The sequence below is a fragment of the Sus scrofa genome, chromosome 12 (assembly GCF_054392235.1).
Source record: "Sus scrofa isolate SSC_HxYL_T2T_F1_AM1 chromosome 12, Sscrofa_HxYL_maternal_Yorkshire_Landrace_v2.0, whole genome shotgun sequence".
Taxonomy (NCBI): domain Eukaryota; kingdom Metazoa; phylum Chordata; class Mammalia; order Artiodactyla; family Suidae; genus Sus; species Sus scrofa.
In genome coordinates this window covers 41,867,186-41,881,995 of record NC_139394.1, presented here as the reverse complement: position 1 = coordinate 41,881,995, position 14,810 = coordinate 41,867,186, and the positions used below count along the sequence as shown (strand labels likewise).

At 41.6% G+C, this 14,810-nt stretch overlaps 1 protein-coding gene across 3 annotated transcripts in view; it reads left to right on the top strand.

The window, feature by feature from the left end:
* Positions 1–14,810, top strand: part of PPM1D (protein phosphatase, Mg2+/Mn2+ dependent 1D) — a 50,554-nt gene that overhangs the window by 19,453 nt on the left and 16,291 nt on the right. For all 3 annotated transcript variants that reach the window (XR_014821305.1, XM_084985054.1, XM_005669013.4), the window contains exon 3: positions 7,113–7,237. Coding sequence is in view for 2 of the 3 variants with exons in the window: in XM_084985054.1 (XP_084841180.1) it covers positions 7,113–7,237 (125 nt within the window). In the remaining variant the exon portion in view is untranslated. The remainder of the gene's footprint in view (positions 1–7,112; positions 7,238–14,810) is intronic.

Sequence of the window (14,810 nt, the reverse complement as noted above, 5' to 3'; positions counted from 1 at the left end):
TTATCTTATTATTTTGAATTATTGTTTTATTTCTGATACTGACTCCTAAGGGAAATAATATTTTAATGGCACTCAAGTAACAATACATACAAGGATTTATTGGAAACCTTTTACATAAATACTGATCAGATCAGCAAGCCCTTTAGAATTTGGACAGAGCAGCCCTTAGAGTTCCAGAGTAGAACAATTTTAATCTGTTGGGAGTGGAATTTTATTAGAATTAGCCTTCAGCTTTTCCCTTTGATTCTAAGTCATATGTGCGTAAAACCCCTATTTCAACTTTCGTCTTAAAATGTATAGACAGTTTGTAAACTATGAACTGAATTTGACTTCAGAGTAATACTTTTTGATACAAAGTAAAATGTAACATTATTCTAAAAATCAGAGGAATGAATAAGAAAATTTAAAAATTAACCCAATACTAATTTTTAAAAATCAAAGATCTAAGGCAAGTTAAACAGAATCCAGTGTTTTCTAAATACTCATTCTAAGAGTTCCCATAGTGGTGCAGCAGAAGCAATTTGACTAGTATTCATGAGGATGTGGGTTCGATCCCTTGGTGGGTTGGGCATTCGGCATTCACCATGTGAGCTATGGTGTAGGTTGCAGGCGTGGCTTGGATCCTGCATTGCTGTGGTGTAGGCTGGCAGCTATAGCTCTGATTCAACCCATATCTTGAGAATTTCCATATGCCATGAGTGCAGTCCTAAAAAGAAAAAAAATTCATTCAGTGAGGACACAGGTTTGATCCCTGGCCTTGCTCAGTGGGTTGGAGATCCTGCATTGCTGTGGCTGTGGCGTTGACAGGAAACTGAAGCTCCGATTTGACCCCTAGCCTGGGAACCTCCATATGCTGTAGGTGTGGCCCTAAAAAGACTAAATAAAATATTACCTTGATGCTATTACTTGCTTCCTTTTTCTTATTTATATTACATCAAAATAGTCTTTTACAGAGATATAATAAATTGAAGAAAAGAATTAACATCTTTAAATTACCAGGAGTTCAAAAGAGCAATAAGAAAATACTGAAACCCTACCACCTTCAGAAAGGTGGATAAAGGAGAGGAAGTTTAAACAACAAAAAAACACAAAAGAGTAGTATAAACATTTGAAAGAATGTTTAACATTATTTGAAATGAAATTCTATTTTTTGCTATTGGGTTAGCAAAATTTGTGTGGTAATGGGTATCCTGGTGGTTGGATTATATATTGGTATGACCTATACAAAATAAAACACATACTACTAACTTTAAAATATAGACTCAGTAATTTCAGGAATCTACCCTAAAGAAGAAATAAGAAATGTGGACCAAAATATCTGAGTAGAGTTATTGAATATAGTGTTTACTGATTGGTAATTTAGCTGAAAATAACTTGAAGGCTCAACAGCTGGAAAGTGATTAAGTATATTATATGTTTGTAACATTGACTATGATATGGGCCATTAAAATAATATTTATAGATAAATTTTTTAAAATTATGGTGTTATCAAAATGTTTACACATAAAAGTAAAGGTAGGGTAGTATGAACTTCATATATATGGGGAAATTTTTTTTTTTTACCTTTTTTTAAAAAAAAAATTATATGGCGTTCCCGTCGTGGCGCAGTGGTTAACGAATCTAAGAACCATGAGGTTGCTGGTTCGATCCCTGGCTTTGCTCAGTGGGTTAAGGATCTGGTGTTGCCGTGAGCTGTGGTGTAGGTTGCAGACACGGCTCAGATCCCACACTGCTGTGGCTGTGGTGTAGGCCAGCAGCTACAGCTCCGATTACACCCCTAGCCTGGGAATCTCCATATGCCACGGAAGTGGCTCTAGAAAAAGCAGAAAGACAAAAAAAAAAAAAAAATTTATGGCTGCACCTGCAGCATATGGACGTTCCCAAGCCAGTGATTGAATCCGAGCCACAGTTGCTAACTGCACTGCACCAGCAGCAGCTCCAGATCCTTTAATCCACTGGGCTCAGCCAGAGATTGAACCTGTGTTTCTGCAGCAACCTGAGCTGCTGCAATCAGATTCATAACCCACTGTGCCCTGGTGGGAACTCCTGTGGTATTATTTAAAGAGAAAAAAAAAAAAAATATATATATATATATATACACACACAATTTTTTCCTGTTTCATTGAAAAATGATTGACATATGACATTGTATAAATTAAGATGCATTAAATGATGGTTTGGTTTGGTTTGGTTTGGTTTACTTAGGTTGTGAAATAATCACCACAGTAGGTACAGCTAACATCTGTCTTGTGGAGATACAATTAAAAAAAGAGAGACTAAAGAAAAATTTCTCTTTGTGATGAAAACACTTTGGATTTATTGTCTTAATAATTTTTCTGTATAACATATAGCAGTGTTAGCTATAGTCCTCATTTGTACATTATATCCATATGGTATGTAATTATAACTGGAAGCTTGTACTTTTTGACCACATTCCTCAATTCCTCCTACCCCAGCCAGGAATTTTTAATATGAGAATGGGGAGTTCCCTCTGTGGCTCAGTAGTTAATGAACCTGACTAGGATCCATGATGCGGGTTTGATCCCTGGCCTTGCTCAGTGGGTTAAGGATCCGGCGTTGCCGTGAGCTGAAGTGTAGGTCACAGATGAGGCTCGAATCCCACGTTGCAGCACCTGTGGTGTAGGCCAGCAGCTGTAGCTCTGATTAGACCCCTACCCTGGGAACTTCCATATGCCGCAGGTGTGGCCCTAAAAAGCAAAAAAAAAAAAAAAAAAAAATACACACAGACACACACACACACTGTCTCCATGGAGGTTGTACCAGTTTATATGTCTGTCTACAGTATATGTGGATGTTCTTGACAACGTACTTATAGAACTTTTTGATTGTATTCAGTTTTAGGTTAAAAAAAAAGAGGCATCTGGGAGTTCTCCTGTGGTGCTGTGGGTTAAGGATCCAGCATTGCTACAGTGCAGCTGTGGCTGGGATCTGATCCCTATCCCAGAAATTCCATATGCCATGAGGCGGCTCAAAAAGAAAAAGTATTTTGGTGATGTTTCAATTTGGATTGATCTTAAGATTGATTATCTTTTCATTTGAGCCATTTATATTTCCTTTTCTGTGTATTTTTGTTTACATTCTTTGTGTTTTTTTTGCATTAGTGTGTAGGAGCCACTTATATACATTAGAGAAATTAGACTAATGTATGGGATAAGTTTCAGATTTTTTTTCACAGTTTGTCTTTTGATTCTGCTCCTGGCATTTTTTTCCACATGGAAGTTTATTTTAATGTAGTTAAATCTACCCTTTTTTTTTTTGGCTGCACCCGTGGCATATGGAAGTTACCAGGCTAGGGGTTGAATTGGGGCCTCAGCTGTTGGCCTACACCACATCAACGTGGGATCCAAGCCATGTCTCTGACCTACATCACAGCTCACCACAATGCTGGATCCTTAACCCAATGAGGGAAGGATCACACCTGCATCTTCATGGATACTAGCTGGGTTCATAAACTGCTGAGCCACAATGGGAACTCCTAGTTAAATGCACTTTTGAAAGCCACTTTTCTAGTACCTTCTTTTTTTTTTTTTTTTAAATTGCCCTACCTGTGGCATATGGGGATTAAATCAGAGCTTCAGCACTGACCTACACCACAGCCATAGCAATGCTGGATCTGAGCCATATCTGTGACCTACACTGCAGCTTGTAGCAATGTCAGATCCCTTTTTTTTTTTTTGTCTTTTTGCTATTTCTTGGGCCGCTCCCGCGGCATATGGAGGTTCCCAGGCTAGGGGTCGAATCGGAGCTGTAGCCACCGGCCTACGCCAGAGCCACAGCAACTCAGGATCCGAGCCGCGTTTGCAACCTACACCACAGCTCACGGCAACACCGGATCCTTAACCCACTGAGCAAGGGCAGGGACCGAACCCGCAACCTCATGGTTCCTAGTCAGATTTGTTAACCACTGCGCCACGATGGGAACTCCCAGATCCTTAATACTGAGTGAGGCCAGGGCTCCTTAACCTACTGAAGGAGGCCAGGGATTGAAGTCGCCTCCACATGGATAATATGTCAGGTTCTTAAACCACTGAGCCACAATGGGAACTCTTCTCATCAGTCTTAAAAAATACTTTACTTGACTATTTTTCTCTATGAATTTTAAAATTATATTTTTATTTAGTAATTTTTTAGAGTTTATATTTTTTGTCCTATAACTTAAAATACTATGTGGCTAGTTGGACAGATGCTCTTTGCCATTTGGGAGCAGGAATCTTTTTGCACAAATTGAGCTGTTTGATTATAGGTTATTTCCTCCTTTCCCCCTGTCCTCATCCTAGGCAACGGGCCAGTGCTCTGTTTTTCCAGCCTTCTGTTGCTGCTCTGCAAATCAGGTTGATCCTTTGTATATGCCTTTTAATCATACAGGACAATAGCAGGGAGTACGATAAAAGCAGCATCTTTTACAACGTTGCTTTGGGTTTTTGATACTGGCTTTAAAACTCTTAACCAGTGCCATTATTTTGTCTCCTTTTTCTCAGAAACACAGACACCATAATATCTTTGAATGTTAAGTATTAAGAGAGCGTGTAGTAGAGTTATATTGGAAGCAATTTGGGTAGCTGCTGTAATTAAGTATTAAGCCTTGTTTTGTAGGGAGCATGTTTAGGAAAGAACAAAACAGCATAAAGTGTTACGAAGGCAGAATGTTGCCCTCTCCTCGTATAACTTACGTTTCATAGATTTTTGTGAATGGTAGATTTAGTCTTTGCTCTCCTGTTTGCTTTTTGAGAATGGGCATTGAAGAAAGCATAAAATCACAAAGTGACTACCTTTGATACTCTGACTTCCACTATGACACACAACAATGTTGCTTTCAGTATTACAAAGCAAACTTTTTTTTTTTTTTTTTTAAGGGCTTCCCAGGCTAGGGGTCGATTCAGAGCTGTAGGCACTGGCCTGCACCACAGCCACACCAACACTGGATCTAAGCCACATCTGCCACCTACACCACAGCTCACTGCAACGCTGGATCCTTAACTCACTGAGTGAGGCCAGGGTGGAACCTGTGTCCTCATGGATATTAGTCAGATTTCTTTTCACTGATCTGCAATGGGAACTCTCCAAACTGATTCTTAAAGGGGATAGTGAGTGAGCAGCTCTCTTGAATTTTTCTCTGCGTTAACATAGACAGAGTTGTCTGATCATTCTGTACTTGCTTCATTCTTCTCCTATTCTGTCCAGTATGGTAGCCACTAGCCATATATGACTATTTAAATTTAAACATAAATTATATAAAATTAAAAATTCAGTTCCTGTAGTTCCCATTGTGGCTCAGCAGGTTAAGAACCTGGCTAGTATCCATGAGGATGCAGGTTCCATCCCTGGCCTCATTCAGTGGGTTAAGGATCTGGTGTTGCCATGAGCTGTGGTCGCAGACATGGCTTGGATCCTGCATTGCTGTTGTTGTGGTATAGGCCAGCAGCTGCAGTTTTGATTTGACCCCTAGCCTGGAAACGTCCATGTGCTGTGGGTGCAGCCCTAAAAAGATCAAAACAAATAAATAGATAAAAATTCAGTTCCTCATTTGTGCTAGCCGTGATGACAGTGCCCAGTGGCCAGACATGGCTGCTGTATTGGACTGTGCAGAGTGAACATCTCCGTCATTGCAGGAAATTTCTCTCTGTCTCAGCTCTTTCTAATATCGTCATTCCTTTGAAGTTAGAGCAGAAATAGAAAAGCCATAGATGGAAGCTAACTGGCTGGGTACTGCTGAGGTATACAGCATTTCGTAAGTGACGTTCCTGTGGAGATGGTCACCATGTGTCCTTTCTTAAGCTTTTCATATCTTTTGTTTTGTCTTTTTGCCTTTTCTAGGGCCGCTCCCATAGCATATGGAGGTTCCCAGGCTAGGGGTCGAATGGGAGCTGTAGCTGCCAGCCTATGCCAGAGCCACAGCAACGCCAGATCCGAGCCACATCTGCGACCTACACCACAGCTCACAGCAACGCCAGCTCCTCAACCTGAGCAAGGGCAGGGATCGAACCTGCTTCCTCATGGTTCCTAGTAGGATTTGTTAACCACTGAACTCCGTATCTTTTTTTTTTTTTTTTTTTTTTTTTTTTTTTTTTTTTGGTCTTTTTTGGGCCATACCTGCAGCATGCGGAAGTTGCCAGGCTAAGGGTCGATATTGTCACCGCTACAGCCTAGATCACAGCAACACCAGATCCTTAATCTACTGAGGGAGGCCAGGGAGCTAACCCCTGTCTTCATGGCTACTAGTTGGGTTTGTTACCGCTGAGCTGTGATGGGAACTCCCCAGCTTTCCATCTTTTGAAACTAGTTTAGTTTCAGTGTTCATCAGTTTAGGAGGACAGTCATGCTACTCATAGTCAACATAGTAAACTATTAAGAGACTCGTGTCTACATCAGGGTGTCATAGTTCTCACTGGTAACGAGAACGGTGACTGTCAAGAAGACCACACCCTGTCAGCTGGCCTGCTGTCGATCAAATGAAATTCAGATTATAGTCAAAGTGTTTCAGTGTGCACGTGGGCCCTGAGTGTGAGAACTTAATTTGATTATCTTGATGTAGTCTGTCTTTGAGAGTCAGGAGTCAACTTCCGACTTGTGCAGGTATCTGTCAGGTGAATATCAGGCAGGCTAATACAGTTTCTTAGAAATTCTCTTTGTCACTCTTTCCCTCAACTTTTTTTAGGAAGGAATACTTTTCTTCTCTTTGCTTTTAAAAAAAATTCTAGAAAGATTATGCTTAAATTGGTTGAAGGGCCTGTTTCCCATTTCAGACATTCAGGCATAGATTGAGGGACCCTTTCTACTGTGTGTGTGTGTGGACACAGCCACAACGTGAGGAAGTTCAGGGCCAAGGATCAAATCAAGCCACAGTGGTGGGAATCCCAGATCCTTAACCTGCTAAGCTTCCAGGGAACTCCCAAATTCTTCTAATTAATCTACCCTGTTTTGTTTCTGCCTTCTAAATAGGAGCTTTGGTTTATGCATCTTTGTATCTAAAACAGACAAGTCATTATTTTGTGATGTAATATGATTTTATATGTTATTTAACACATTGCTTATTTAGCCTTAGTTGTCATATTTTAATCATTTAGAGTATTTATATGAACTTGATCTTTTAGTGTGATGAACAAATCTGGAGTGAATCGTGTAGTTTGGAAACGACCTCGGCTCACCCACAATGGACCTGTCAGAAGGAGCACAGTCATTGACCAGATTCCTTTTCTGGCAGTAGCAAGAGCACTTGGTAAGTACAACTTATATTTGGTGAAATAATCTTGGATTCTCTACAATATGTGGTGGTAAAATAAAGAGAAGCCTGAGAATTAACCTCATTTGCCACATAATGAAGGTAGAAATATGATATGATAGTAAATGATTTAAAACCTAATTGAGGGGAAGGTAAAGTATGGATTGCAGTGCCAGTTGTTCTTTGATCATAAGTTATGTTGAATGTTTTGTTAATTCCTCTTTATTCTTTTTTTTTTTTTTTTTTTTTTTGCTATTTCTTGGGCCACTCCCGCGGCATATGGAGGTTCCCAGGCTAGGGGTCCAATTGGAGCTGTAGCCACCGGCCTACGCCAGAGCCACAGCAACGTGGGATCCGAGCCGCGTCTGCAACCTACACCACAGTTCACGGCAATGCCGGATCATTAACCCACTGAGCAAGGGCAGGGACCGAACCCGCAACCTCATGGTTCCTAGTCGGATTCGTTAACCACTGCGCCACACAGGAACTTCCATTCCTCTTTATTCTTAAGGAAGTAATATATGACCAGGCTTGATGTTAGCTTTCACACTATTTCTGAGTGTCCTTCCCTATTCAGCCCATCATATTTTTCTTAGGAAACTTCAAAGCTCTTTTTTTCTTTAGCAAGCAAAGTAAACTGTCCATGACAAAATGAACGTACTTTTTTTCTCTTCTACCCAATTTTAGAAGAAAGGCTAGAAGATTACAGCTATAGAGATAACTTAGCGTGGGAGCTCCTGCTGTGCCACACTAGGTTAAGGACCCGCCGCCATTGCTGCAGCTGTGGCTCGGATTCAGTCTCTGGCCTGGGGAACTTCCATATGCCTCCAGTACAAAATTAAAAAAAAAAAAAAAAAGTAAACTCGTAGGGAGTTCCTTTATGGAGTAGCAGTTTAAGGATCCTATGTTGTTACTGCAGTGGATCAGGTCACTGCTGTGGCCCAGGTTTGATCCCCAGCATGAGAACTTTTACATACTGCAGGGCAGCCAAAAAAAAAACACAGATGAAGATGGAGATGAGGACACCTACCTGATTAAGAAGTAGTGGTGCAGGAGTTCCTTTTGTGGTGCAGTGGAAACGAATCCGAATAGGAACTGTGAGTTTGCAGGTTCGATCCCTGGCCTTGCTCCGTGGGTTAAGGATCTGGCATTGCCGTGAGCTGTGGTGTAGGATGTAGATGTGTCTAGGATTTGGCATTGTGGCTGTGGTGTAGGCCGGCAGCTGTAGCTCAGATTTGGCTCCTAGCCTGGGAACCTCCATTTGCCACAGCCCTAAAAAGGAAAAAAAAAAAAAAATGCTGTGGTGCAGGCTAAAGTAAGGAGTTTGGTAAAAACATTATGAGTGGTAGGTAAGAACTAAATCCTACAAGCCTTTCTAGACCTTGATGAGGAATTTTATTTTTTATTTTTTAATTTTATTGTTATTATTATTTTTTGTCTTTTTGCCATTTCTAGGGCCACTCCCGCAACATGTGGAGGTTCCCAGGCTAGGGGTCTAATCGGAGCTGTAGCAGCCAGCCTATGCCAGAGCCACAGCAACGCGGGATCCGAGCTGCATCTGCAAACTACACCTCAGCTCATGGCAACGCCGGATCCTTAACCCACTGAGCAAGGCCAGAGATCAAACCTGTAACCTCATGGTTCCTAGTCAGATTCATTAACCACTGAGAGACGATGGGACCTGCAAGGAGGAATTTTATTTTAAATGCTTTTGGAAGGGGATTGAAGAGTAGGATAAGAAACCATAGTGGTTAAGAGGTAGACTTTGGAGCCAGAATTGCTAGGTTCCAATCACAGGGGACCTCCATACTATTGGAGTATTGGGTAACTTAACTCATGTACAGTGCTTAAAATAGTGCCTGGTACATAGTAAATGATCCATAAAAGTTGTTGCTGTTGTTTATTCAAGTAGGGCAGTGACATGATCTGGTTTGTTTTTAAAAGGTCATAATGGCTAAAATTATAAGGCAGTAAAACTGGAGCCAAGGACTCCATTTAGGGGCCTGTAGCAGTATTTTAGGCACTTTACATATTTTACAAATTTTTGTCTGAGTTACCCAGCCCTTTCACTCATGGTAGACATAAGTGAATTGATTGATATTTGATTCTCCGGTTGTTGGCAAGGCAAAAAGAGAGGGGAAGGTGATATAGTCAGCTGCTGTTAACAGTTCAGGAGGATGGCAAATTTCGAGTTACCTATTGGCATTTGTAACATTAGTGAGCTTAGAAGGAAGGCATGGGATGCAAGGAATTAATATTACTAAAGAATGGAGGGTTTTATTTCATGGGGAACTCAGCACAGACCGAGGGCAAGGTCTTATTCCAGGTCCAAAACTACAGTGAACTTTCACTTTAGAAAAGTAGATGCCAAGTTATTTTGTATATGTGACGTGTGTATGTGCCAAGTATTTCAAGTAAGCCTTGAAACCCCTAAGTGATTGAGAAGAGAAAGAACAGGTGAAGGAGGGACAGAGCAGAAAAAACAACTGGTTTTCCTGTTTTAGACATTCCTACTCAGTTCAGAGAGATAGCTCGGGAGTAATTCAGACAAAAAGGAATTCAACCCATTTGAATGTCTTCAGTAATCTTTACTTGAAATGTTTCAAAGTACAGACTGTTGCATTATTAGGCAACTCTCCTGTGAGTTAAAATCTGCCTCCACAGAAGTGTTCCGACAGGGCAGTGCCGTGTATTTATTTTTCCTTTTGCATAATGACAGTCATTTACCCATTCAGAACTGGCTACCCTGTTCTTCTAGGCTAATTTTAGACCCTTCATTAGTCTTGGCATATTCCTCTAGATGTTTCCTTCAATAATATGATTCCAGAATTGAGGACATTTTGCAAGATGTAGTCTGACCATTTGGAAGTACAGTGGAAGCACCTAGTTCCTGCTACCTGAGCATTGGACTTATGGAGTCCTAGAATCCTGGCTGCTGTTAACTTTTAGTAATCTTACCACATTTTTTGGCTTATTAAGCTCAGATCTCTAGATATTTCTCTTATGACCTGCTACAAGGTTAAGTTTCTCTATGACATATTCTGTTGGTTTTTCGGGGATGGCATAAGCGTGTGGGGAGATGGAGGCTGAATAATAAACATTACATGAGCTTTTTTCAGGGTATGTCAAAAGGTATTGGTTAATAGATTGATGTACGTTTAAAGAGGGAGATCTTGATTGATGTAATGCTAATTTTTTTTTTTTTCTTTAGCTTGGTTCTTCTTTCTTTTTTAGTCTTTTTAGGGCTGCACCTGTAGCACATGGAAGTTCCCAGGCTGGGGGTTGAATTGGAGCCACAGCTGCCAGCCTGTGCCACAGCCACAGCAACACGGGATCCAAGCCACATCTGCAACCTATACCACAGCTCACGGCAACGCTGGATCCTTAACCCACTGAGCGAGGCCAGGGATTGAACCCATATCCTCATGGATACTAGTCAGATTTGTTTCTGCTGCACCACAATGGGAACTCCTCCTTAGCTTGTTTCAACATTTGTTAACTACCTAGAGAACGAAATAAAGTGGGTAGTCCTGGGGAGTTCCCATTGTGGCTCAGTGGTTAGGGAATCTGACTAAGAACCATGAGGTTGTGGATTTGATCCCTGGCCTTGCTCAGTGGGTTAAGGATCCCTGTGGTGTAGGTCGCAGATGCGGCTCGGCTCTGGCTGACGGCTACAGCTCCGATTCAACCCATAGCTTGGGAACCTCCATACACCATGGTGCGGCCCTAGAAAAGGCAAAACGACAAAAAGGGTGGGGGGTAGTCCTCATTTTTGTATATTATACGAATATTCAAAAGTACTTACACGGTAAAATGTTAACATTAACTACTTTTAGTTGCCAGAGAGAAAACGTAGTAATTAGAGAGTAGAGAAATCAGGTAGTAAGTACCTTGACTGGATAATGAAAATCACCCTCACTGATGAGGAGTAGTTGGACAGTATATGCCTCCTGACGTGTGATGCATGTATCACCATGCAGTACTCTGGTTAAGAATGCATAGCTTCGGAGTTCCCGTCGTGGCGCAGTGGTTAACGAATCCAACTAGGAACCATGAGGTAGCGGGTTCGGTCCCTGCCCTTGCTCAGTGGGTTAATGATCCGGCGTTGCCGTGAGCTGTGGTGTAGGTTGCAGACGCGGCTCGGATCCCGCGTTGCTGTGGCTCTGGCGTAGGCCGGTGGCTACAGCTCCGATTCAACCCCTAGCCTGGGAACCTCCATATGCCGCGGGAGCGGCCCAAGAAATAGCAACAACAACAACAAAAAGACAAAAAAAAAAAAAAAAAAAGAATGCATAGCTTCAGAGTTCTTGCTGTGCCCCAGTGGGATCAGGAGCACGTCTGGAGCGCTCAGACTCAGGTTTGATCCCAGCCTAGCGCAGTGGGTTAGAAATCTGGTATTGCCCTTTCTGTGGCGTGGTTTGCCAACTGTGGGTTGGATCTCATCCCTGGCCTGGGAGTTCAGTATGCTGTGGGGCGGCCAAAAAAAGGAAAAAAAGAATGCATAGCCTCAGTCTAGATTAAAGAAGGCTAAATAAATGTTAGCAAGTAAACGATATTCCTGATCCTATGCCTGGATCCTGTAAAGGACATTATTTGGCCATCTGATAATTCAGAATATGTTTGGTAGATGGTATATTAGATAAATGTTACATTAATGTAAATTTATGGAGCTAATAACTGCATTGTCCTTATTCTTCACAAATACTCTTTGAAGTAGTTAGGAATAAAAGGCCATTATTTAAAATATTGTTGGAGTTCCCGTCGTGGCTCAGTGGTTAACGAATCCGACTAGGAACCATGAGGTTGCGGATTTGATCCCTGGCCTTGCTCAGTGAGTTAAGGATCCGGTGTTGCCAGTGAGCTGTGGTGTAGGTTGCAGATGCGGCTCGGATCCCGCGTTGCTGTGGCTCTGGCCTAGGCCAGTGGCTACAGCTCCGATTCGACCCCTAGCCTGGGAACCTCCATATGCCGTGGGAGCGGCCCTAGAAAAAGCAAAAAGACATAAATAAATAAATAAATAAAATAAAATATTGTTTATATATACACACAGAATCTTTATATGTAGATAGAAAACAGACGGAGCAAAAATGTCAACAGTAGGTGAATCTGAGCAGAGATGGGTGTTCTTTCTCACAGTTTTATTTTTATAACTTTGTACATTTGAAATGATCTCCAGGTGAAATATTTTTTAAAGTAAGCTGACAGTAATCTGAAATTTAATAAATATAAAGTGCTAGGTTTAAGTTCAGAATATTCTTTGGGAGACTGTCTGCTTTCATAACATTTCATTTGAAAGAGAATGAGAAGGTTTTTTTTTGTTTTTTGTTTTATTTTATTTTATTTTATTTTATTTTATTTTGTCTTTTCTAGGGCCGCACTGACAGCATATGGAGGTTCCCAGGCTAGGGGTCTAATCAGCGCTGGCCTACACCAGAGCCGCAGCAACTCGGGATCCAAGCCATGTCTGTGACCTACACCACAGCTCACGACAACGCCGGATCCTTAACCCACTGAGCAAGGCCAGGCATCGAACCCACAACCTCATGGTTCCTAGTCAGATTCCTTAACCACTGAGCCACAACAGGAACTCCTGTTTTTTGTTTTAGTTGATTGCTTATGAGCATAAAATAATCCCACAGTGTTAAATGTATTTTAGTCATAAAAACTAATGCAGACCTGGCGTTCCCTCTGTGGCTTAGCGGTTAATGAACCTGACTAGCCTGGGAATTTCCATATGCTGCGGGCACAGCCCTAAAAAGCAAACAAACAAAAAAACCAGTCTTAAAATGCTATAATACAGTAGAATATCCAGTTTATTAATTAAGAAACTGCCTTAGCTGAAATAGTCAGTTGACCAAGTCTACATAGTTGGCATTTTGATTATGGCTTAATTCAATTTAAGAGTATAAGCTCTTTCTGCTAGATGATGCTGCTACTCTCCTGAACTTACACACTATAAGTTGGAAGGATATTTGTAGCCTGGAATAGAAATACTGAGGAAACTTCTAGCTGGTTTAATATTTGTGAAGTTTTGTCATCTAGAAGAGAAATTAGCCTGATTTTTTTTTTTTTTTTAAATAGGTCTGAGGAACTAGAAAAAGGAGAAGCAAATTTTAGGTCAGTTAAATAAAAATTATTGTAGCTGGTTAAAAAAAAAATTCTTGGACTTCTCATCATGGCTCATCGGAAATGAATCTGACTGGTATCCATGAGGAAATGGGTTCAATCCCTGGCCTCGCTCAGTGGATAAGGATCTGGCGTTGCCATGAGCTGTGGTGTACGTCACAGTCATGACTCGGATCTGGTGTTGGTGTGGCTGTGGTATAGACCAGCGGCTTCAGCTCCGATTTGACCCCTAGCCTGGAAACCTCCTTATGACACAGTTGTGACCCTAAAAAAACAAAACAAAATGAAAAAACAGAAAAGGCTAATTGAGGCTGGAAGTAACTGGCCTAAAGGCTCTAGCCACCCAGGATTCACCCTACTAGACCAAGCTCACACTCAGGCCATCCAAGGCATACCACTTGGAAAGCTCAGTTCATAGATACATATACATCTTTAGCTTCAGGTATTACTGAATTTCTCCCCAAAATAATTAGACCAGATTATTAAAATTCCACTGTATTAGTTATCTATTGCTATCTGGCAGAATACTCCCAAACTGAGTAGTTCAAAACATTTATTATCTCACATGGTTTCTGTTACTTAGGAACCTGGGAGTGACTTAACCAGGTGGTTCTGGCTCAGGGGCTCTCATGTGGTTGCAGTCAAGCTGTCAGCTATGACTTTGATCATCTGAAAAGTCTTCATGACATGATCACTGGCTTCCCCAGAGCGAGTGATCTGAGAACAAGGTACTTCCCACAATATGTTTTTGTGATCTAGTATCATAATGACACTTCATCACTTGCCCCATATATATATATATTTTGTTGTTGATATTGTTAGCACTGAATCCCTAAGTCTCACCCATCAGTAAGTGGAGGGGAATTGTGCTCTACTTCTTTAAAAAGAGTAGTGTTAGAGTTGCCCTTGTGGCTCAGCGGGTTACGAACCCTACTAGTATCCATGAGGATGTAGGTTCAATCCCTGGCTGGCCTCACTTAGTGGATTAGGGATCTGGCATTGCCGTGAGCTGTGGTGTAGGTTGCAGATGCGGCTCGGATCCCATGTTGCTGTGGCTGTGGTGTAGGCCAGCAGCTGTAGCTCTGATTCGACCCCTAGCCTGGGAACATCCATATGCCTTGGGTTCAGCTCTAAAAAGCAGGGAAAAAGAAGAAAAAAGTAGTTTCAAAGAATATGTGGGAGTTCCTGTTGTGGCGCAGTGGTTGGCGAGTCCGACTGGGAACCATGGGGTTGCGGGTTTGGTCCCTGCCCTTGCTCAGTAGGTTGCAGACGCGGCTCAGATCCCGAGTTGCTGTGGCTCTGGCGTAGGCCGGTGGCTACAGTTCCGATTCGACCCCTAGCCTGGGAACCTCCATATGCCGCGGGAGCGGCCCAAGAAATAGCAACAACAACAACAACAAAAAAAAAGGCAAAAGACAAAAAGACAAAAAAAAAAAAAAAAAAA